Source organism: Wasmannia auropunctata, unplaced genomic scaffold, assembly GCF_000956235.1.
Source record: "Wasmannia auropunctata unplaced genomic scaffold, wasmannia.A_1.0 LD336039.1, whole genome shotgun sequence".
In the NCBI taxonomy this organism is placed as follows: domain Eukaryota; kingdom Metazoa; phylum Arthropoda; class Insecta; order Hymenoptera; family Formicidae; genus Wasmannia; species Wasmannia auropunctata.
Window position 1 is genome coordinate 385,785 of NW_012026851.1, and position 17,874 is coordinate 403,658.

A 17,874-nucleotide genomic window follows, 5' to 3' on the forward strand; every position below is an offset into this window, starting at 1 on the left:
TCAATAATATTTTTGTGTCAAAGATGCGAAAAACATTACTTTACTATCGAATAATAATTCAAACTTTACTCACAATTTCACATTATATTATATTAATGTTTTGGTCATGAAAGAATTAATAATTCTATTACATTGCACATTATTATTTTGTAAAGCAATCCTTTATATAATTATCACAGACAAAAAAAGAGAAAAAAATTGTAGCCTTATTGTGTGTGTGTATATATATATATATATATATATGCACGTTCGATTTGGCGCTCATAGCGCTCATGAATATCATTTGAACTTGTATGACATTTCATAAACAAGGATAAATAATTCCAAGAACGCTGTAAGCATCAAAGCGAACGTAAGGATATAGATACGTTTGTGCGACAGATTATTTTGTTTTCTTTTATATATATACACACAATAGACTTAACATTAATTTTACAAAAGTTAGAGACATTTGATAATGGAAAAACCAATACAAAAAAATTACTGCTTTCAGCATTAAAGAAAGAAAACAGATGTATATAGGTCAAATTAATTTGATACAAATATTTAAAAATTAATTTCATACGTTAGTAACATCGAAATCATTAAAGATTCATTTAAACATTTTCGATAATTTTTCTTTCTGTATACCATCCTTCTCTTTGATGGCTGCTGCAAATGCCTGTAACTCCTTTTCGACAGTATTATATAGAGAAGGATCGATTTCAACAGCTTTTCTTAAATCTCTACAGGCATTTTTTTCATCCCACGCACCAATGTATGCCTTACCTCTTCTATAAAGCGCCTTTATATTATCTGTATAATAAAAAGTATTTAATAATATTGATGCTGCCTTTATGCAACCTAATATTGAATCTGTAATAAATTTGTCATATACCTGGCTCTGTTTTCAGAACTGTTGTACAATGTTCAATAACTGAATAATACTCTTTATTTAATAATTTACATTGTGCATAGTTCAAAAGCAATGGTATCTTCATTCGATTCAATGATAACCATTCTTCATCATTTGGTTTTTCACTAAAAATCAAAATCTATTTATAATATAAACCATTTAACAATCATTGCAACCATTTAAACCTTTTGTCTCACAACATAATTCAATTCAGTTTCAAGAAATATATTTCTTCATAGAAAGAACTTACGCTAGCATGAGTTGTTCCAATATTCCAATAGCCTTCGCGTATATTTCAGATGCGCTGTCATATTTTTTTTCTCTGAACAAAGCATTTCCTTTTTCCTTCAGATGCGGTATGCTTTCAAGCTTCTCATTCTCCGTCATTTGCCATGACTCTTTCTCATATTCATTTGGCAATACCACTTTGATAAGTTCTGCAAAATACAAAAGTTTTTCTGTCTTGCTTTATACCATTTTAAATATGTTTTAACTTGTTTAAAAATTGCATCTTTATACTGTGAAAAAAGAAATGCAAAAAATTATTTAAAATGTAGACTTTCATTACAAGCTTAAACAAAGTATATGATGTTCTATTTATATTTATACCCATTGTAAATTCCAGATCTTGAGGACATTTTATAAGTTCGTCCAAATCAGGATAACCAATGCCTTCATTCTGCAGAGTAACGCCGCAACAATGGTGATTACGCTTCTGTGACTGTGGTTTGCCAGCTTCTCTTAATGTCTTAGAGACAAAAGGGTATGTAGTCACTAGCTGAAACAGGATTCATTATAAAAGTATACTCCACACGCTAAGCACATGGTTATAGTAATAAGTATCTTAAACATACACTTTTATGCACTTTGAAACAGGCGACTTCATTCAATGCCATTTTTTGTAAAATTGCTTCCCATACTTCCAATTTGAATTTTTTCCCTAATATAAGTTCCATTGGATTTTCCATCGTCCTACTGTCGTCTATCACTGTTTTGTCAAAGTCACATTTTGTAGTTTTAAAGTGAAATATAACCTAGAATAAAATCAGTTGACAAATAATTGTTCGTAGCATAGTTTATAAGTAGATATCTTGTAAAGCTAAGAAAAACAACACATATACGCACTTTTGTTCCTGGTACAAAGTTAATAATTTCTGATCCAGCATGAAGAACAGTTTTCACTATGTACTCGTCGTTCATTGTGATAGCATATATATCTAGATAACGGATATTTAAGGAATGAATACTGTATTCTTAGATGTTCATATATAGATTATTAAACAACGAAAAATATTATTATATGTTTGACATATGAAGAAAGAGATGACTTATGAGAAAGAAGCTTCATAACCTCAATTTATTTAATGATATAAAACTTTAATTCGGTATATAGTAAATAATAGTATATTTTTCTAAAATAACTTGTAATATTATCGTTATCATAATAATAATTATCAAGTAATGGTTATGCAAAATTTTCTGTCGAATTACCAGATTTTTGTAGCAGATACCACGCTGGCGCTCTTGATAAGCTTGATCCCGTTGGTTAGGGTCAAGAACCGAATCGGTCAGTATTTAATAACGAGAACATTTAAGTCGAATAAAGTAGTATAAATATTTGTAGGAATTATGATATAAATGAAAGAGGCCGTTTTTTTTTAATGCAACTTAATGCTGTTATACATAGGTATATCATCAGTCGCCTCACCCAATCTAAATCATAAATCATGCAGTTTTCGACAGATATATATATATGTATATATTACGCACCTGATAGGGCGCCTATTTTTGGCTATCAAAAAAATGTCGAAAATAATCGATAAAATTGAAATTTCTTTCTTTCTGTTGCATTCAGGGCATATATTAATTATGAAATTGTTCGAAATAGATAGTATATATTATTTTTTCTCTAAAAAACACAATATATTAGAAATCTATGAAATAATAATTAATTAAATAATTCGACGATTGGAATTCATATCATTCCGAACAATTTCATATAATATGTATATACATCCTATAGTTGGTTGCCTTTCACGTTTTGGCAAATATCTCTGAATATCGATTACGTAATTTCAAGTGAAACTTTTTACCTTTCACTTTTCAATAATCCACTCGTTCTTCCGCGTAAGTTTTTTTACATAATTAAATTGCATAATTATCGATTAAATTACATGATCGCGTGATCGCGCGTTATTCTATCGCTTTATTCCTTATAATTATGATGTAAAACAAATAAACAAGGATATAAGAGGATGTAATATAGCGCTGATAAATAGCGTGCTCGATCCCCGAATACCCCTTATATATTATATTTATATAAGAACGATGGATGATGGGAATAAAAATAATATATATATATTAGAAATTATGTTCAAACATAAAGTAAACTTAAAACATTGTGACATTTTATACGTGTGAAAAAAATAGATCTTAGAAAATCAATATTTAAATTAAAATATTTAAATCTTAAGGTAGAAGATGGATTATTGAAAATGACTTCATAATTAAGTTTTGTTCATGACGTCGCAATTCGTCGCTGTAATATGCTTTTGAAAATATTTTCCATATTGCGTAATTAATTTTAGTAATCGTAATCAAATTTTAAATCCAAAAACGTTCGTAGTTAATTATAATTCAATCTCCTCGCGTTTATCATTAATGTTTTTTTTTAAATCACATACGTTTTATTAAAATTTTAATGTGCTCCGAAAGCGCAAATTCTAAGAGGCCAGACTTGTTTGCAGATTACAATTGATTCGGTTTTGAAAAATTGACCCGACCGGCGTTACGTTGCATCATCAGGCGTGATCGGTGTGCTATGTATTCATTATCGATCACGAACGGCACACGTGCAAATATCGATCGCGCTTAATGAGAACGCGCATCTAATTACTCATCACATCGATATATTAACGCGCAAAAGTAATGTTTTTCGCAATTATATTTATGATATAATTTTATTTGTTTTTGTCTTGCGAAACGCGCCACTCGCAATTCGCTTACGAACTCAATTTCACGCGCGAGTATTTATACATGTAGCAAAATTGTGCTATCATAAAATTTTAATATTACTAATACAATTCTGGAAACTTGTTTGAGATAATCTTTAATAAATAATGCCGAATATCATATCTTTAATATAATATACAATATATATTAGATATTTTTATTGCGCTATCCGCGTTGCAACCTGAAAAAAAAAAAAAGATTTCTTATATATAGGTACAACTTATCCGCAAATCGGCTGATTTAGCTATTTAACGTTAATGGATCCCGTCTTTCTCAATTACAAATTCTTTTATTTAATTTTTAATCTCTTTTCTAAAAATTCTAAATTTTTCTTTCGAAATCAAATTTTTATTCTTGATACTAGAGAATACTATAATTGAACTACGACGCATCGTACTATTTGATTATGATAATTTTTTCGAAGAACCGGCTTAAGCAATAAGATCCAATAAATTAGTTTCGCTCAATTCCTATCTAAATGAACACACTTTGACTCGTAGTATTTAAGTTATACGCATTTCTGCATTGTAATTTTGCTTGTCAGCTGTAGCTGTGTTCGCGCTGTGTCAGCGCTATTATATCATTTTATTTTTATTGTTAATTAGACATGAAACAAGGAAAAATAATGTAATAGCGCTCCTTGAATGCAGCCTGTGTCGTGAATAAAAAAAACTTAATAAATAAAGGAGACGATGTTTTATATTTTTCTCAACTTTTTTCATGTTACACTGAGTCTTGTGCACATAACAGAAATATAGATATATCGGTACACACACGTACTTGGACTCGTACGATAAAGAACGTAATGAGTCAATTATTAACTAATTAGTAACGATATCGCGATAGAAACATTGTATGTAAGGCACGTAAGTACGTACGGCAGTGTCTAAAATTAACGTCCGTGATACTGCAATAGTATCGTGCACACGAGCCTAATATTAACGAGTCGATTTCTTTCTTTTTTTTTGTCTTCTTCTCGGATGTGTTTCCTGTGTCGCGAGAGTTCAAGCGAGCATAATTGACATCTGACATCTGACACCTGTGCATATTAGGAAGGAAAGGACAATTAAGAGGCGAGAACGAGAAGAGGCGTTATAGTGCCGTGACTAAGCGAGATCTCGATTGCAAAAGTTAAAGGTACCAGCCGGTGTTCTGCGTACATACTTCCTGACTTCCTCGCGATTGCGATAGCTTACGCTCACTCTCTTTCTCTCTCTTTCTCTTTACTCTTTTTCTTTCAAGGCATCTACTATATTTTTTTATTTTTTTGCACGTACCGGAGCGCGGAAAATGAATCGATTTCAAAATTACGTCGCTCCGAGGAGCCAATCGCGCGTCAAACGCCAAAGTCACGATGACATCCATGCCGATGTTAGACGCGCGATTGGCTCGTTTCGTGGCGCATCCAACGTCACACAGCTGGACACAGAGCTACGCGTGCTGTCCAACAGACTCCAACACCAGTGTGACTGTCCGCGCGGGCCTAGTTTATTTAATGCTTAATCGCAGGAGCCGCACCACTTTCTCCGAGAATACGGATTTGTCGAGCAAATAATGTACACGTATTATCGTACTCGATAAAGACTGATACGAATGAGATTTCTTTTTCGTACTGACTTCCTGCAAAAATACGTGCTCGTCATCGATGTTTAAAGAGCGATAGTGACGAAATCGTCGCATTCCGACAAGAAACCGCAACAAGAAACAGGTGACGGGAAGGACGTTTTTTCTTCCGTACGAATATTCAGCGTTCGCGTCTTCGAGCTCTCCTGTAACATACGTGAGATCTTCAAGATACTCGACGATTATAACCTCTCGTTATCGCATGATCGCCGAGATTTAGATCCATTTTTTTTTCTCCTAATTTATTCCCGTAAGATTTCTCTTTTTCTCTCAACCGATGGTAATGAGCGATTTCTCTCTTTGTAGCTCCATTGACGAAGCATACGCGAGATTCGCACCGGATCTTTCAAGAATTTCAAGCGACCGTAAATTTTCAAGCTATAAGCGAGGATGGATGTCAAGGAGAAAAAGAACAGCGCCGAAAGTGTGGCCACGAATGGATATAAAAAAGAAGGTTAGTTCTGTTACTCCTGTTTAATGCTACCGTCTGGAATATTTAAATGTATCTGCAATAATTGAATGTCACCTCCTGCAGATGTCAAGGATGTACAGATACCGGTGCCGTGGGGCCACATTAGAGGTCAGTATACATTACGTCTTGCGTTCCCTAATCTGGCAAATGATTTATATTGTAAGTAACGTCGTTTCAAAGTAGAAAGATAACTTTCCTCTGTCGCGTTTATATAGAGGCTATGCTCCAATATTCATTATATATTGTTGAAAATGTAGCATACGTTACATGTGAGCTATAAGTTTTCAGCGTGTAACGTGCTATAAATTTTCAGCATTGGCAATGAATGTCGGGACATAGGAAACATTGTCATATGTATGAATGTCGGACGTATCTCATAAATATATTTTCGCGTGATTAGACAATACTGACATGTAGATTAAAGAGCAATTACAGACCTACATATATGTTCGCTCTCGAAAAATGTCGCACCAAACTCAACATGTTGATAAATTCAGGAAAATGGTGGGGTCCGGCAGATAAGCAGCCTATAGTGGCGATACACGGCTGGCAAGACAATTCGGGAACTTTTGATAAGTTGGCACAATTATTGCCAAACTTAGCTATACTGAGCATAGATCTGCCTGGTCACGGCCTTTCCTCTCATCTACCGCTCGGACAGTTCTACTATGTATTTTGGGACGGGGTTCTCGCCCTGCGTAGAATTGTTAAATATTACAAGTGGAACAAGGTTAGCCAGCGAGTCAATGTTATACAACGATTAAAATTCTTTTTTTTTCTTTTATAAGTTATAAATATAATGGTAACATGAGATAGAGACAAAAGCATGGGTTTTTATATATTTTGTTTTGCAGAAGTTAAATGCAATTTCAGCGTTCCTTATGGAGTATGAGAAGTCTATTTATAATTGATTACCACTACCAGTCACTTAATTGCATATATTTAATTTGCTTTTTGCGATAATTATATGTTACATTCAACGTTGAGATATAACACATTATTAAATTCACTATTCAATATTCACATTGCACTACTTGAGTATAATTAATAAAGCATTTAATAAGGCTGACTGTTATGTACGCATAGTATGTCTGATATAAATATTAAAATTCTAGATGCAAATAATAACGGGTTGATTAAAAGATGCAAAGTATCGTTGTATAACTGCGTATTATACGTTACATTGTATCCTTGGATAATGAACAGAAAAGGCTTTTTTTATCTCAGCTGTAACTTTGTTGCATTTTCGAAAGAAAATTGTAAGATCTTTCTCTTCTCGTTTAACGAATTGCTGCAAGCTTGTAAGAGCAAGATCTGTGACCTGATGAAATGTCACAATTTAAAGAAAAATGAAATGAAATAAAATATAAAATAATTGTGGGACTCTTACCCTGCAGGCAAATGGTGGGGCCCTAGTGAGCTCCAACCGATACTGGCGCTACACGGTCGCCAGGATAACGCAGGCAGTTTTGACACATTAATGCCATTGCTGTGCGATGAAATTTCTGTTCTTTGCCTGGATATGCCGGGGCACGGTTTATCTTCGCATTATCCAAAGAGTCAATTCTATTACGTCTATTTGGACGGTGTCATGTTCCTTCGTAGAATTATAAAACATTTCAAATGGAATAAGGTTAGCGAATGGATAAATTTACCCACTCTTTATAATCGAGATTAAAAATCTTTTCCAATAACCTCATACTTATATTTTTACACATACATATTTAACAGTCATCCTTGCTTGCACTTGCATTGCATTTGTATTTATTATGCCTAACTCAAACGTATTGCATGATAAATTCTTTTTTATAAATATGGGAATGTTAATGTGAATATTTTAATATATATCACCTTTGTGTTATGTGTATTTTAGAATTTTATGTATATAAGAATAATTATATACATTACAGTATACTATATGTACTAAAATACTATAAGTTTGTTATAATTTGATTGTATTGTGAAAATAGGTCAAACTTCTTGGGCACTCATTGGGTGGTGCTATATCATTTCTGTATGCGGCATCATACCCAGATGAAGTCGAGTTTCTTATAAGTTTGGACATCGCTAGCCCGAGTGTAAAGGATGTCAAGAAAACAGCTGCAGCCACCGGAGAATGTATTGACAAATTTTTGAAATATGAATTATTAACATTGGATAATGTACCATCCTACGAATATGACGAAATGCTTGAGATAGTAGAAAAAGCATATGATGGATCTATAACAAAGGAAGGAGCAGAGATATTAATGAAACGTGGTATACAACCAGCGTACAAAAAGGACAAATATTACTTTTCTCGTGATCCAAGATTAAAGGTAAAAGCATTTAATTAATTGTGCAGTATGTTATTTAACAAAACCTAAGATTGTAGATTTTTATGATTCTACAAATTAATGTGTTAATGTGTTATTTAAAATTATTTATATTTTTTCAGGTTTCCCTTTTAGGCATATTATCTCTAGATCTAACACTTGAATACGCATCTCAGATAAAATGCGCTTACCTCAACATCCGTGCTGTTCCTGGATTGAAATTTGAACAACCTGAACATTATCAGAAAGTATTAGATGTCATAAAAATAGGAGCTAAGAAATTTGAGTATTGCGAAGTGAAAGGTACACATCATGTACATTTGAATGAGCCTGAAAAAATTGCGCCTATAATCAAGAATTTTCTACAGATTTAATAGTAATATTATTATAGTTATTATATAGTAATATTATTTAGTTATTAATGAATGCAGTTACTTAAGATAAGATTTTGTGAAAAGTGGATATATGAAATTCTTTGACTAAAATGTAAACAGATTAACAGGAGATTAGGCCTGTTCTTTTTGGCTGAATTTGTTGCATTGTTCATCTTTTCTCTTTTTCTTTTGCAATATAGAGGAAAAAAAGATAGAAATCAATTTCAGAATCAAGAAATTTTGAAAAGAACAAGCCTATATTTCTGTTTGATAAGTAAGCTTGCACTTATATAAGTAGTTTTATTAAATTTTAAACACACAAATAGCTTTATATTTAAAAAATATGAAAGTATTGTTGAACAATATCAATAAGTGATAAATTTAAAAGAACGATTAATTTTATTTAAAAGATAACTTAAATATAAAAGTATACTGTTGTTGGATAATGTCAATAAGTAACAAATTTAATAGAGCAATTGAATTAAATTCAATTTCATTGATTAACTTATTTTATTTTACTATTATGTTTGAAAGTAGGGTGTTTTAGCATAACAATCAGTGCTGTGATAAGCAGAGATGAAAAGACGCATATAAATTTAAAAAATATAAAATTATTATATGTAATTAAATTTTTGTCGAGCATTGCATACTATCGCTTTTACGTGCTAATTAATAAATTATTTAATGTTGATCTTTTTTCATGTAGTTTATTTCATATTATTTTATGTATTTGACAAATACACTAGAATAAAATCACTTTATACTAGTGTATACACAGTCACAATTACCTCACATCCTTATATAATATTAATTATTCAAAGAATTAAATTAATATTTATAACTTTTGATATTCAAAAAGATTAACGCGGTAAAAATATTGTAAACGACTTTCACGACTTAAATTGTTAAGAAATTTTAAATATAAAAGAAAAACATTATTTTATTATATAATGAAATGTGGGATGTATTAAGTTATTAATACAATATATAGATTATAAAATCAAAAGCACGCGTAGACGTTATTTTTTCAGGTTTTTTGTTTCACTTGTAATATATAATACAAAACTTACGTTCTTTTATTTGTGAGTTTGCTACAAAGGACAAAAAGAAACTAAAAAATTGAACGTCTTGATCTACATGTACCAAGGACAGCAAACGTTACGCGTCCATCGTCCAATGAACACTAACGGCGGCAATAATGAATTAATGCCTGACAGTCAGGTAGTCAAATACAACGAACTCCCACCAGGCTTGTACAATCAGACAAACAATAAACGTAAGGAAACGCAATATTCTATATCAATTCCATAAAATATCCTTCGATAGCTTAAAAGCGTGATTTTAACACGTGCGTTCTAGATAGATAAATTCATAAACCGAGTCATACGTTTTTGCAGTATCGTGCAATAAAATTCGTAGAAATAATGTAAAATAATTTTAAAAAAATCCAAGTAAAGATGTAGAACGTAGATTGACAAGTGCAGATATTCGTGTGATACAAAATTTCAAATGTAATATAGATACACTCACTATATATTCACAATTAAGAAGCGAACGGCATTAATTTCAACCTGTACTCAAGTCCTCTTCAGCCGAATATTGTATATATATCTAGATCTAGGTTTTCTCTAAAAACGAGACAATTTTTATTTTATCTTCGATTTCGAGAAAAAAATCAAATTAATTAAAACGTTAATTTATGGATACATTCGTGAGGAGTATCACGGGGTCTCTGACCAAACTGTGAAAGAAACGGTATCGTCGAGATAATGAGGCTGTTGATACAGATGTTGCGGGCGACACAATGGTCAAAGTAAGAAGTCACAGCGTAATTCCGTTTGCACAGCTGCTACAGTTATAATATATGCCACGTAGAAATACAAAATTGTATCCCGAAACCGCATTTATGTTTCATTTGGTGCGCCTTCCAGTCCTGAATTTTCTGCGACGATACAGAATATTTGCACGTTACGTTTGGAGTTAACGTGTTTTGAAAATATTTTTCCAAAGGTACGAAAGGTAAGTGAAGCTACGACGAGCAAGGACGCTCGACTTGTACGATAAAATTTACATAAATTGCGCATTTTCCAAGTTTGAAATGCCATTTCGTGTGTATGAGGCCGACGATAAAACCGTAAATCTAATCTCGTCGGTAGATTCAACGTCGAAAAGTCACGCCTGCGAAATAAATAGTTCGCGAAATGTCGAGATTCGCGTTTGCGAGTCGTGTGTAAAAAGGCAGCGCGGCTTAAAATAAACGCGAGTTCTCCCAGCGAATTATTGGCCCCGAGCTTCTTATCGGGCAATTTCTGGATACGTGGCCGTCCTATCGTGTATGCACGTTGTGCACGCCGGTAATTATCGGCGACGATAATACCGTTGCACATAGAAAATAAATATGAATATAGCATGCGTGAGCGCACAGGTGGACACCGTTCGTCACTTGGCCACGCACCCTCCTTATACGTCCTTCCACAATTCCTCGAGAAGCTCCTGGACGGCGCTGAATAGGAAGATCGACCCTCGGCCTATCACATGGTAAGTTCGAATAATCGCTATGCGATTGTCCTCAAAAAGTAACGCGTTTGCCTTTATAATTAGGCCTCGCGAGACCTTTGAACGGATAGATTAGAATGCAAATTAGCTTCGTTAGATTTCAGTCTGCGGCTCATATTTCGCCGGAACGTAACAAGTCAACCGCGAACATATTCGCTTGTAATATATTACACGTTGACGCTGTTCGAATTACAATGTAATATGTTACCGCGAGTGGCGATAATTATTTTATGAACGACGATAATATAGATTCATATAAGATACATAAGACGCAACAGCCTGTTCGACAATCTGCTTTATTTTACTTTACAAAAATGGCAGCCGTTGTTTGTGCAATAGCTCGAACCCGATTGTGGCAACCACGCGGCAGGAAAGTGCGCAAAAATATATCGTGTTCACGTTTCGCACATTTTACGGATCAGTTCTCACGTCGCTCGACACTCGAAGAAGCCACGTCATAAAATAAAAGTAATCAACCCGATTCATCGATCCTAACGATCAACAAACTTTTCATTTCAAAGTTTGTTCGTTCGGCTCGAGTTATCGGGTTGAAAGTATCACTGACGAGTAAAATGAGTTTGTCATGATTCCGTATCTTGGATATTTCTGCGAAGATGACTTCGATAGGTCGACGAAATCTGCTGTAATTCCGCATCGGTAGGCGTATAAGAAGCGTAAGTTCTCAGACGTGCTCTAGACATCTCCAAATCCTGTCATAAAAGTAATATGTAAATTCTCAATTTTATTCAAAATCTATCAATTAATATGTAATAATAACTTTCTTTAGATACGCGCAATACATATGTACACTTTTACAAATATCTCATCACATCTTACAACATCCGCCCTTTAAATTTAAAAGTTTTAATATGATAGTTTATAATAACAAATATTAAATTAAGTCCATTTTTTAAGATAATTTATAATTAATGTCAAATTAAAAAATATTAATATCTTTATATATATACTTTATACACATGTATTTTAATAATTTTTTTATGTGTATATATGTTATGTATTCTATCTCTCTAATATTTTTTTATATTAAAGCATATAAAAATATAACTAGAATTCTCTATTTTATAGATAGGTCAAAATGACTTTATGGTAAATTTCCATTTGTGAAAAATATAAGAAAAACGATAGATAACATTGAGTAACATTAACTTATCAGTAAAATTACTTCAAAATAGCAGCCTATTTGACATAGTTTGCACGTATCTTCTACATTCTATATACAAATACTAAATTTTGCTTCTAATATTTTTCATTACACTTTTTCTATTTTTTTATTTAAAAAATATGTTATATAGCAAACCTTTAGGAGAGTCTGATTACGAACACGAGATTTTTCCAAATTTAAAGATAAATTCGTTGGCGATGAATCAGAAACTTTGGAAATATTCCTGTTGCGAATCTCGTGACGTAATTTGTTGCTGAAAAATAAAATGAGAAATAACATTCTTTTTGAAGGAAAAAAGGTGTGCATGCATATATAACTTATAACAATAGCAGGTATGGAATTTCAGCGTAAATATACCGCTCTTCTATCTCTTGTTCGAATTGCTGTTCTTTTTGCAGGTACTCGTCAAAAACACTTCCAATATCAACACTGCCGCTCCTTGCCATTTTACGAAAGACCGTTGCGGTTCACTATATGCGAGTGTATTTATCAACAACAATGTTTTAATAATTAATTAAAATTATTTTATGATATGTAGGAACAGAAAAGAGAAGGAAAATTATTGTACATTTGTATGTATGTACAGTCATAGATATATCGATTGCAATACTTTTTTTCATAGATGTTTAGTATATATTAAAAAAATATATATATATATATATATTTCCATATATATATATATATATATTTTTTTTTTATAGATAACTAATATTTTGCAAATTTGAACCACAATGGTGTACTATCTTTAATCTAGAGACAGTATATCAATCGTGGTTCGCATTTGCAAAATATTAGTGCGTTTCGAAATTTATTTTAAAAAAATGTCGCAACCGATATGTCCACGACTGAACATACATACACTTACTAATATACTGTAGATTGCATGGTTTCCATGGTAACGCGTAACGTAATGTTTCTCGATTGTGCTCCTATAAACGATCAATATCTATGTTATGTATAAAAAAATGTAACGCGATAGTAATGTAGATTACTGCCATTTAATGAGTGTCTGTTAAAAATTATAATCTTGGAATATTTTATTAAAATTGTAATAATAAAATAAACTTTAAATAAATTATATCCAAGAAAAGTTTATATTCGCGTGACTTTAATAAATATGATACATATATATATATATTAGCTTATTTAATTGTCTGTGCAAAATTGATGTTATAATATTATAACGCATTTCGATTGAGGAAAGATTTATTTTTCTTTTCGTAAAAAGAAAATATCCCAACGACGAATTTATTTATTCTCCTAAAGATTGCGACTTCGGCTGCAAAAACATAACATATAACAATACATTATAAAAACATTATAAAAACAATTTTATTTATATGTAATTTTTTTCTTACCAGTATATATATATGACTCGGCAATGAACGTTCAATCATCTCAGATAGTCGTTTTTTACCCAGCTTGTGTTCCTCATCTGTATATTGAACACAATTGTAATGTATTAAATAAATGCAAATATAAAATCTTTAAATTGCTCTATATAGCAGATAATATTACCTGCAGGTACAGTTAGCGATAATGTTGGAAGAGCGACAAAACCGGCGACTAGCGGTCGTAAAACCCAATCAACCCTTCGAATATTTCTAGGCAGTATGTAAATATCAACCTGAAAAAAAAATTTAATAAGATCATTGCGTACATCGTGTAAGGTACAAGCATGAAAAAAACATACTTGTTTTTGTCCAGCAAACATAAAGGCATCACTGCCTTCCATAGCTAGACGCAAAGTGACGAGGTAATCAGAATGGTTTTTTATAAAATATGATATACAGAACGGCGTGCGAACCCATCCGTGGGCCGGCATTTTGGCTTCCAATCCGATTACCGTATCTTCGACCCATAAAGGAGCTAAAGTTACACTACTACTTGTTTCTAACGCAGTTTCGTCATTTGCTCTGTAAACATACCGAAAATTACAGATTGCATCATGCAGTATATTATTATACTATATAAATCTTTACCGATTATTTTTACCTTTTCCACTTGATGGTATATACTCCAATACTAATTGGCTGCTCACCACCTATCTTTGGAATCAAGCAATAGGCATCAGTCCCTGTCTCACCATCACAGAGTTTAACACCCGATAAAATGGACTCCTCATTGTCGAGATTGTTCTCTCTTTGAATAGAATCTGCCTAATTTCGAGCTTGAGTTTATTACAACGTTCTAATTTTTCTAATACACACTTATAGAGATTATTAAATTATATTACATTCTCTGTAGAGACTTACCAATTCTACAGAAGTACTTAGGATGTTTATAGGCGATGGAGAAACGCATGTAATATGGGGCATAATGATAAAAGACTCATTAACAAAACCCTTTGTTAATGGTTCGAATAGCGTAGTGTAAAAATGTGTTGCAACTTCGAATGGTTTCTTAACCGCCAACAAATATGTTAATTCTTTGCTTCCTCTAATTTGTTCGGGTCTCGTATAGTCTGCCTGTTACATACAATCAAAATAATCATATTATACAATCAGTTGATATATTAATTTATAGAAACAGTTATTTATAAATACCTTTATTATAATATTTCTGTCGCCTACTTTATGTGCTCTAATATGCACAATATGTTTGGTCGAAGTGCCTTTTGTCATATCGCCAACGGTAATAGATATTTTTGATTCTTTACTAAGCATATTAATGCTTAATTCAGCTGAAATATGAACAACTTGATAGAAAAAAATAAAGATAATAAAATTTTTTTTAATGATAATTTATAAAAAAATAAAATAATATGAAAACGTGAAAACATACTTGATTGCTCATTGCTAACATCTGATACAAGTATTATATGTAAATAGACTGCATTAACACTTTCATTGGCTGATAGCGATATCGTGATGGGTAGCCACTCGCCTAAAAGCGCAGGATTGTTGGATTCTGCGTCTAGACTTAAACTCGACTCTTCCCGTTTAATCTCCGCGTGAATTAACGGTCTTATTGCCTCAAACTCACCTCCACTGCAATAAAAATTATGTTAGTTCTTGTGAAATGATTAATGGATACCAAAAACTGATAAAGTTCAATAAACATACCGAAGTTGTTGTATTTCAGGATACAAACGATCCAACAAATTCGTTTCTCTACCCATAGCTGAAAATCTCAATAAAATACAACAATGAGCGCTATCACCCATTTGTAAGGAAACTGTGCTAATACGAATTTCTGCGCCATCATTTTGATGAGGCGCTCTAAAGTTGAAGTAAAACTTTTTCGTTTCCTTAGGTTGAAAAATAAGATCTCTCTGTTGAGTCTCATCAATCGGAATTTCAGCATTGTAACCTGGTCCACTGATTGTTATCGATGCATTGGAAAATTCAATGACGCCACAGTAAGAATTCCTGCAGTTAAAAAGATAAAACTATATCCAATAATTTTTAAAGCAATATATATTTTTAAATGCTAAGATAAATTTAAATACCTTACGATAACTTCCACTGTTATCATTGTATTCACTGCGTATGTTTGTTGCAAGAATCTTGCTTTAAGATCGACAAATGATGTCATGTTGTTATCATCAATTGTAAAAATATTTGGCTCTGAACGATTTAATTCCAACATCCATTTTTCCACGGCAGGATGCTTAATGTCATCTGGCAAATCTGGTTCTGGATTCGGTGGTTTTTTCTGTAAAGCCATTTTTTCTTTGTTGATTTTTAATATTCAAATCAAATAAACTTTCATTTACTTATACAATGATCATTATATAGCCAGTAGCGAAACATAAATGCTTTATCAAACTAACCTGTAGTATATTCATAATATTATTATAAATAATAGCTTGTCGTTCCTCTGAAAATGTAGTTTCAGGTCCTAAAGCTTCGAGGGTCAAAGTAAGATAGTCTTGGATATTGGTCGACAGATATGCGGCTCGCAACGCATTTTTTAAAATATCTGTGAGTAAGACTGGCCATCGTTCACCACGATATTCCCACAACATATGCATCAATAATCTAATTAACAAAATTTTACGATTTTTATATTAACGCAAGAAGTTTTAGTCTGAAGGAAATAATGAAAGAATTGATAACTTTACCATTATATAACAAAGTTTCATTATCTAAAGACTTTAATTATGAGCAGAGAGAAAAGATTAACTTACGTAAGAACTTTGCCATAATCCCGAGCATTAAAGTACTCTTCTGCCATTTGTACAACTATGAAAAGAAAGAAAAGAAAAGAATTTTATATTAAACTACGCTCAGAAGCTTCAGGTGCATAGTTATCATTTTATCCTTGTTTAACATTTGGTGAATAACAAGGATAAAATGATATACCAAAAATTCCTGAACGCATCCCTGGATGCCTTCTATAATTTCCATTTACCAACACAAGTCGACCTTGTCACTGGACACCGACGAGGTATTGTTAAAGACGGCCGGCCAAAAGCAAATCTTTGTAACTGTCAATTACTCCCGATGGGCCCGAGAGTAATTGAAAAACGATGATATTACTAGCCATTTTGGTTGTACTGAGGATAATAGCGATTTTGATTCAGATGCACCGATTACACATTTCATGTATACGTACGGCAAACGTTACAAACATTAAAAAATAATATAAACTTTTCATTATCGATAATAAAATAATAATTATTTGTTATCCTCGGTACAGCCAAAATGGTTGGTAATATCAACGTTCTTCAATTAGTACTCATTTGACAGCCATGAAAATTTGCTTTTGGCTAACTGTCTTTAATATCTCGTCGGTGATACAAGCATCATTCTGTCTTCGTTATCATCAAATGTTGAAAAAAAAGATAGAATGTTTGTGTCGTTAAATGGAAGGCACACATTATAACTATTATAAGTATAAGTAATTTTTACATATAAATTTCCAAAGACAAATTAATACCTAATAATCGTCGCATTCTTGGACAACGGTATATTTTGAATTGCGATATCGCGTTTCCTAGTAAACCAATAATTATCATCTGGAAAGAAATGTAAATATTTTACGATTTATGTATGCTTATCTGGAAAATGTACAATAAGCACAGATATATATAAGAGTAATTATCTTACAGAATGATTAACTGCAGTCTTTTCCCTATGTTGTAAAGCTTGTATGCCAATAGCTTCTCGAGCTGTGTCTGCTGGTTCCGCGCTTAATTTCCCAGGTCTCCATGGGCGTTGTCCATAAAATTCCAGTTTCTCTTCACCTAGTAATGGATCAGGATCTGGATAGCTGCTTATATGCTAAAATATTGAAACTCAAATAATGTGATATAAACAGAAAATGTGATGTATTTGTTTAAAAAACTAAGCTCTTCATATACCTGACAGAGTTCTTTACACGCAGATTGTCTTAAACTTGCATGATTGGCAGCCAATTGGAAATAATACCCTGGATGTTGCGTTTGAACAGCAGGTAATCCTTGACGAATAGCCTCATCAAATAATTCTGCAAATGCT

General features: G+C 32.4%; 4 protein-coding genes and 2 long non-coding RNA genes across 11 annotated transcripts in view; 1 reads left to right on the forward strand and 5 right to left on the reverse strand.

Annotated features, from left to right (window-relative positions):
- Nucleotides 1–289: 289 nt before the first annotated feature.
- Nucleotides 290–2,736, reverse strand: LOC105451960 (AH receptor-interacting protein). Its single transcript, XM_011692703.1, has 7 exons — nucleotides 2,387–2,736; nucleotides 2,021–2,112; nucleotides 1,750–1,929; nucleotides 1,505–1,673; nucleotides 1,146–1,332; nucleotides 878–1,020; nucleotides 290–795 (listed from the first exon to the last, which is right to left on the reverse strand). The coding sequence occupies exons 2-7, from the start codon at nucleotides 2,093–2,095 to the stop codon at nucleotides 593–595; spliced, it is 957 nt and encodes a 318-aa protein (XP_011691005.1). The 5' UTR covers nucleotides 2,096–2,112; nucleotides 2,387–2,736; the 3' UTR covers nucleotides 290–592.
- A 1,848-nt stretch (nucleotides 2,737–4,584) lies between these two features.
- LOC105451965 lies at nucleotides 4,585–5,229 on the reverse strand. The gene is made up of 2 exons (XR_974650.1): nucleotides 5,049–5,229; nucleotides 4,585–4,946 (listed from the first exon to the last, which is right to left on the reverse strand). It is a non-coding gene; the product is annotated as an uncharacterized LOC105451965 (long non-coding RNA).
- Nucleotides 4,956–9,388, forward strand: LOC105451964 (probable serine hydrolase). Of its 4 annotated transcripts, none has more exons than XM_011692710.1 (6): nucleotides 4,956–5,044; nucleotides 5,837–5,984; nucleotides 6,066–6,110; nucleotides 7,400–7,635; nucleotides 7,973–8,320; nucleotides 8,440–9,388. In XM_011692710.1, the coding sequence occupies exons 2-6, from the start codon at nucleotides 5,921–5,923 to the stop codon at nucleotides 8,689–8,691; spliced, it is 945 nt and encodes a 314-aa protein (XP_011691012.1). In that variant the 5' UTR covers nucleotides 4,956–5,044; nucleotides 5,837–5,920; the 3' UTR covers nucleotides 8,692–9,388. The 4 variants fall into 4 exon arrangements, with proteins under 4 accessions (XP_011691012.1, XP_011691010.1, XP_011691013.1 ...); XM_011692708.1 differs by lacking the exon at nucleotides 4,956–5,044 and adding an exon at nucleotides 5,354–5,615 and having other exon boundaries at nucleotides 8,440–9,387; XM_011692711.1 differs by lacking the exons at nucleotides 4,956–5,044; nucleotides 7,400–7,635 and adding exons at nucleotides 5,355–5,687; nucleotides 6,500–6,732 and having other exon boundaries at nucleotides 8,440–9,387.
- LOC105451963 lies at nucleotides 6,772–7,480 on the reverse strand. The gene is made up of 2 exons (XR_974649.1): nucleotides 7,393–7,480; nucleotides 6,772–7,323 (listed from the first exon to the last, which is right to left on the reverse strand). It is a non-coding gene; the product is annotated as an uncharacterized LOC105451963 (long non-coding RNA).
- A 2,136-nt stretch (nucleotides 9,389–11,524) lies between the features above and the next one.
- Nucleotides 11,525–13,382, reverse strand: LOC105451961. 3 transcript variants are annotated; one of them, XM_011692705.1, is made up of 4 exons: nucleotides 13,296–13,382; nucleotides 12,788–12,900; nucleotides 12,566–12,683; nucleotides 11,525–11,957 (listed from the first exon to the last, which is right to left on the reverse strand). In XM_011692705.1, the coding sequence occupies exons 2-4, from the start codon at nucleotides 12,874–12,876 to the stop codon at nucleotides 11,829–11,831; spliced, it is 336 nt and encodes a 111-aa protein (XP_011691007.1). In that variant the 5' UTR covers nucleotides 12,877–12,900; nucleotides 13,296–13,382; the 3' UTR covers nucleotides 11,525–11,828. The 3 variants fall into 3 exon arrangements, with proteins under 3 accessions (XP_011691007.1, XP_011691006.1, XP_011691008.1); XM_011692704.1 differs by having other exon boundaries at nucleotides 13,290–13,351; XM_011692706.1 differs by lacking the exon at nucleotides 13,296–13,382 and adding an exon at nucleotides 12,999–13,014.
- Nucleotides 13,383–13,504: 122 nt separating this feature from the next.
- Nucleotides 13,505–17,874, reverse strand: part of LOC105452011 (trafficking protein particle complex subunit 11-like) — a 6,547-nt gene continuing 2,177 nt past the window's right edge. The window contains exons 7-21 of the mRNA XM_011692775.1: nucleotides 17,739–17,872; nucleotides 17,485–17,658; nucleotides 17,315–17,393; nucleotides 16,563–16,617; nucleotides 16,206–16,413; nucleotides 15,882–16,087; nucleotides 15,496–15,801; nucleotides 15,215–15,420; nucleotides 14,977–15,113; nucleotides 14,686–14,898; nucleotides 14,426–14,589; nucleotides 14,124–14,346; nucleotides 13,949–14,057; nucleotides 13,789–13,865; nucleotides 13,505–13,709 (exon numbers count right to left, since the gene is read on the reverse strand). Coding sequence (XP_011691077.1) covers nucleotides 13,683–13,709; nucleotides 13,789–13,865; nucleotides 13,949–14,057; nucleotides 14,124–14,346; nucleotides 14,426–14,589; nucleotides 14,686–14,898; nucleotides 14,977–15,113; nucleotides 15,215–15,420; nucleotides 15,496–15,801; nucleotides 15,882–16,087; nucleotides 16,206–16,413; nucleotides 16,563–16,617; nucleotides 17,315–17,393; nucleotides 17,485–17,658; nucleotides 17,739–17,872 — 2,318 coding nt within the window. The 3' untranslated portion in view covers nucleotides 13,505–13,682. The remainder of the gene's footprint in view (nucleotides 13,710–13,788; nucleotides 13,866–13,948; nucleotides 14,058–14,123; nucleotides 14,347–14,425; nucleotides 14,590–14,685; nucleotides 14,899–14,976; nucleotides 15,114–15,214; nucleotides 15,421–15,495; nucleotides 15,802–15,881; nucleotides 16,088–16,205; nucleotides 16,414–16,562; nucleotides 16,618–17,314; nucleotides 17,394–17,484; nucleotides 17,659–17,738; nucleotides 17,873–17,874) is intronic.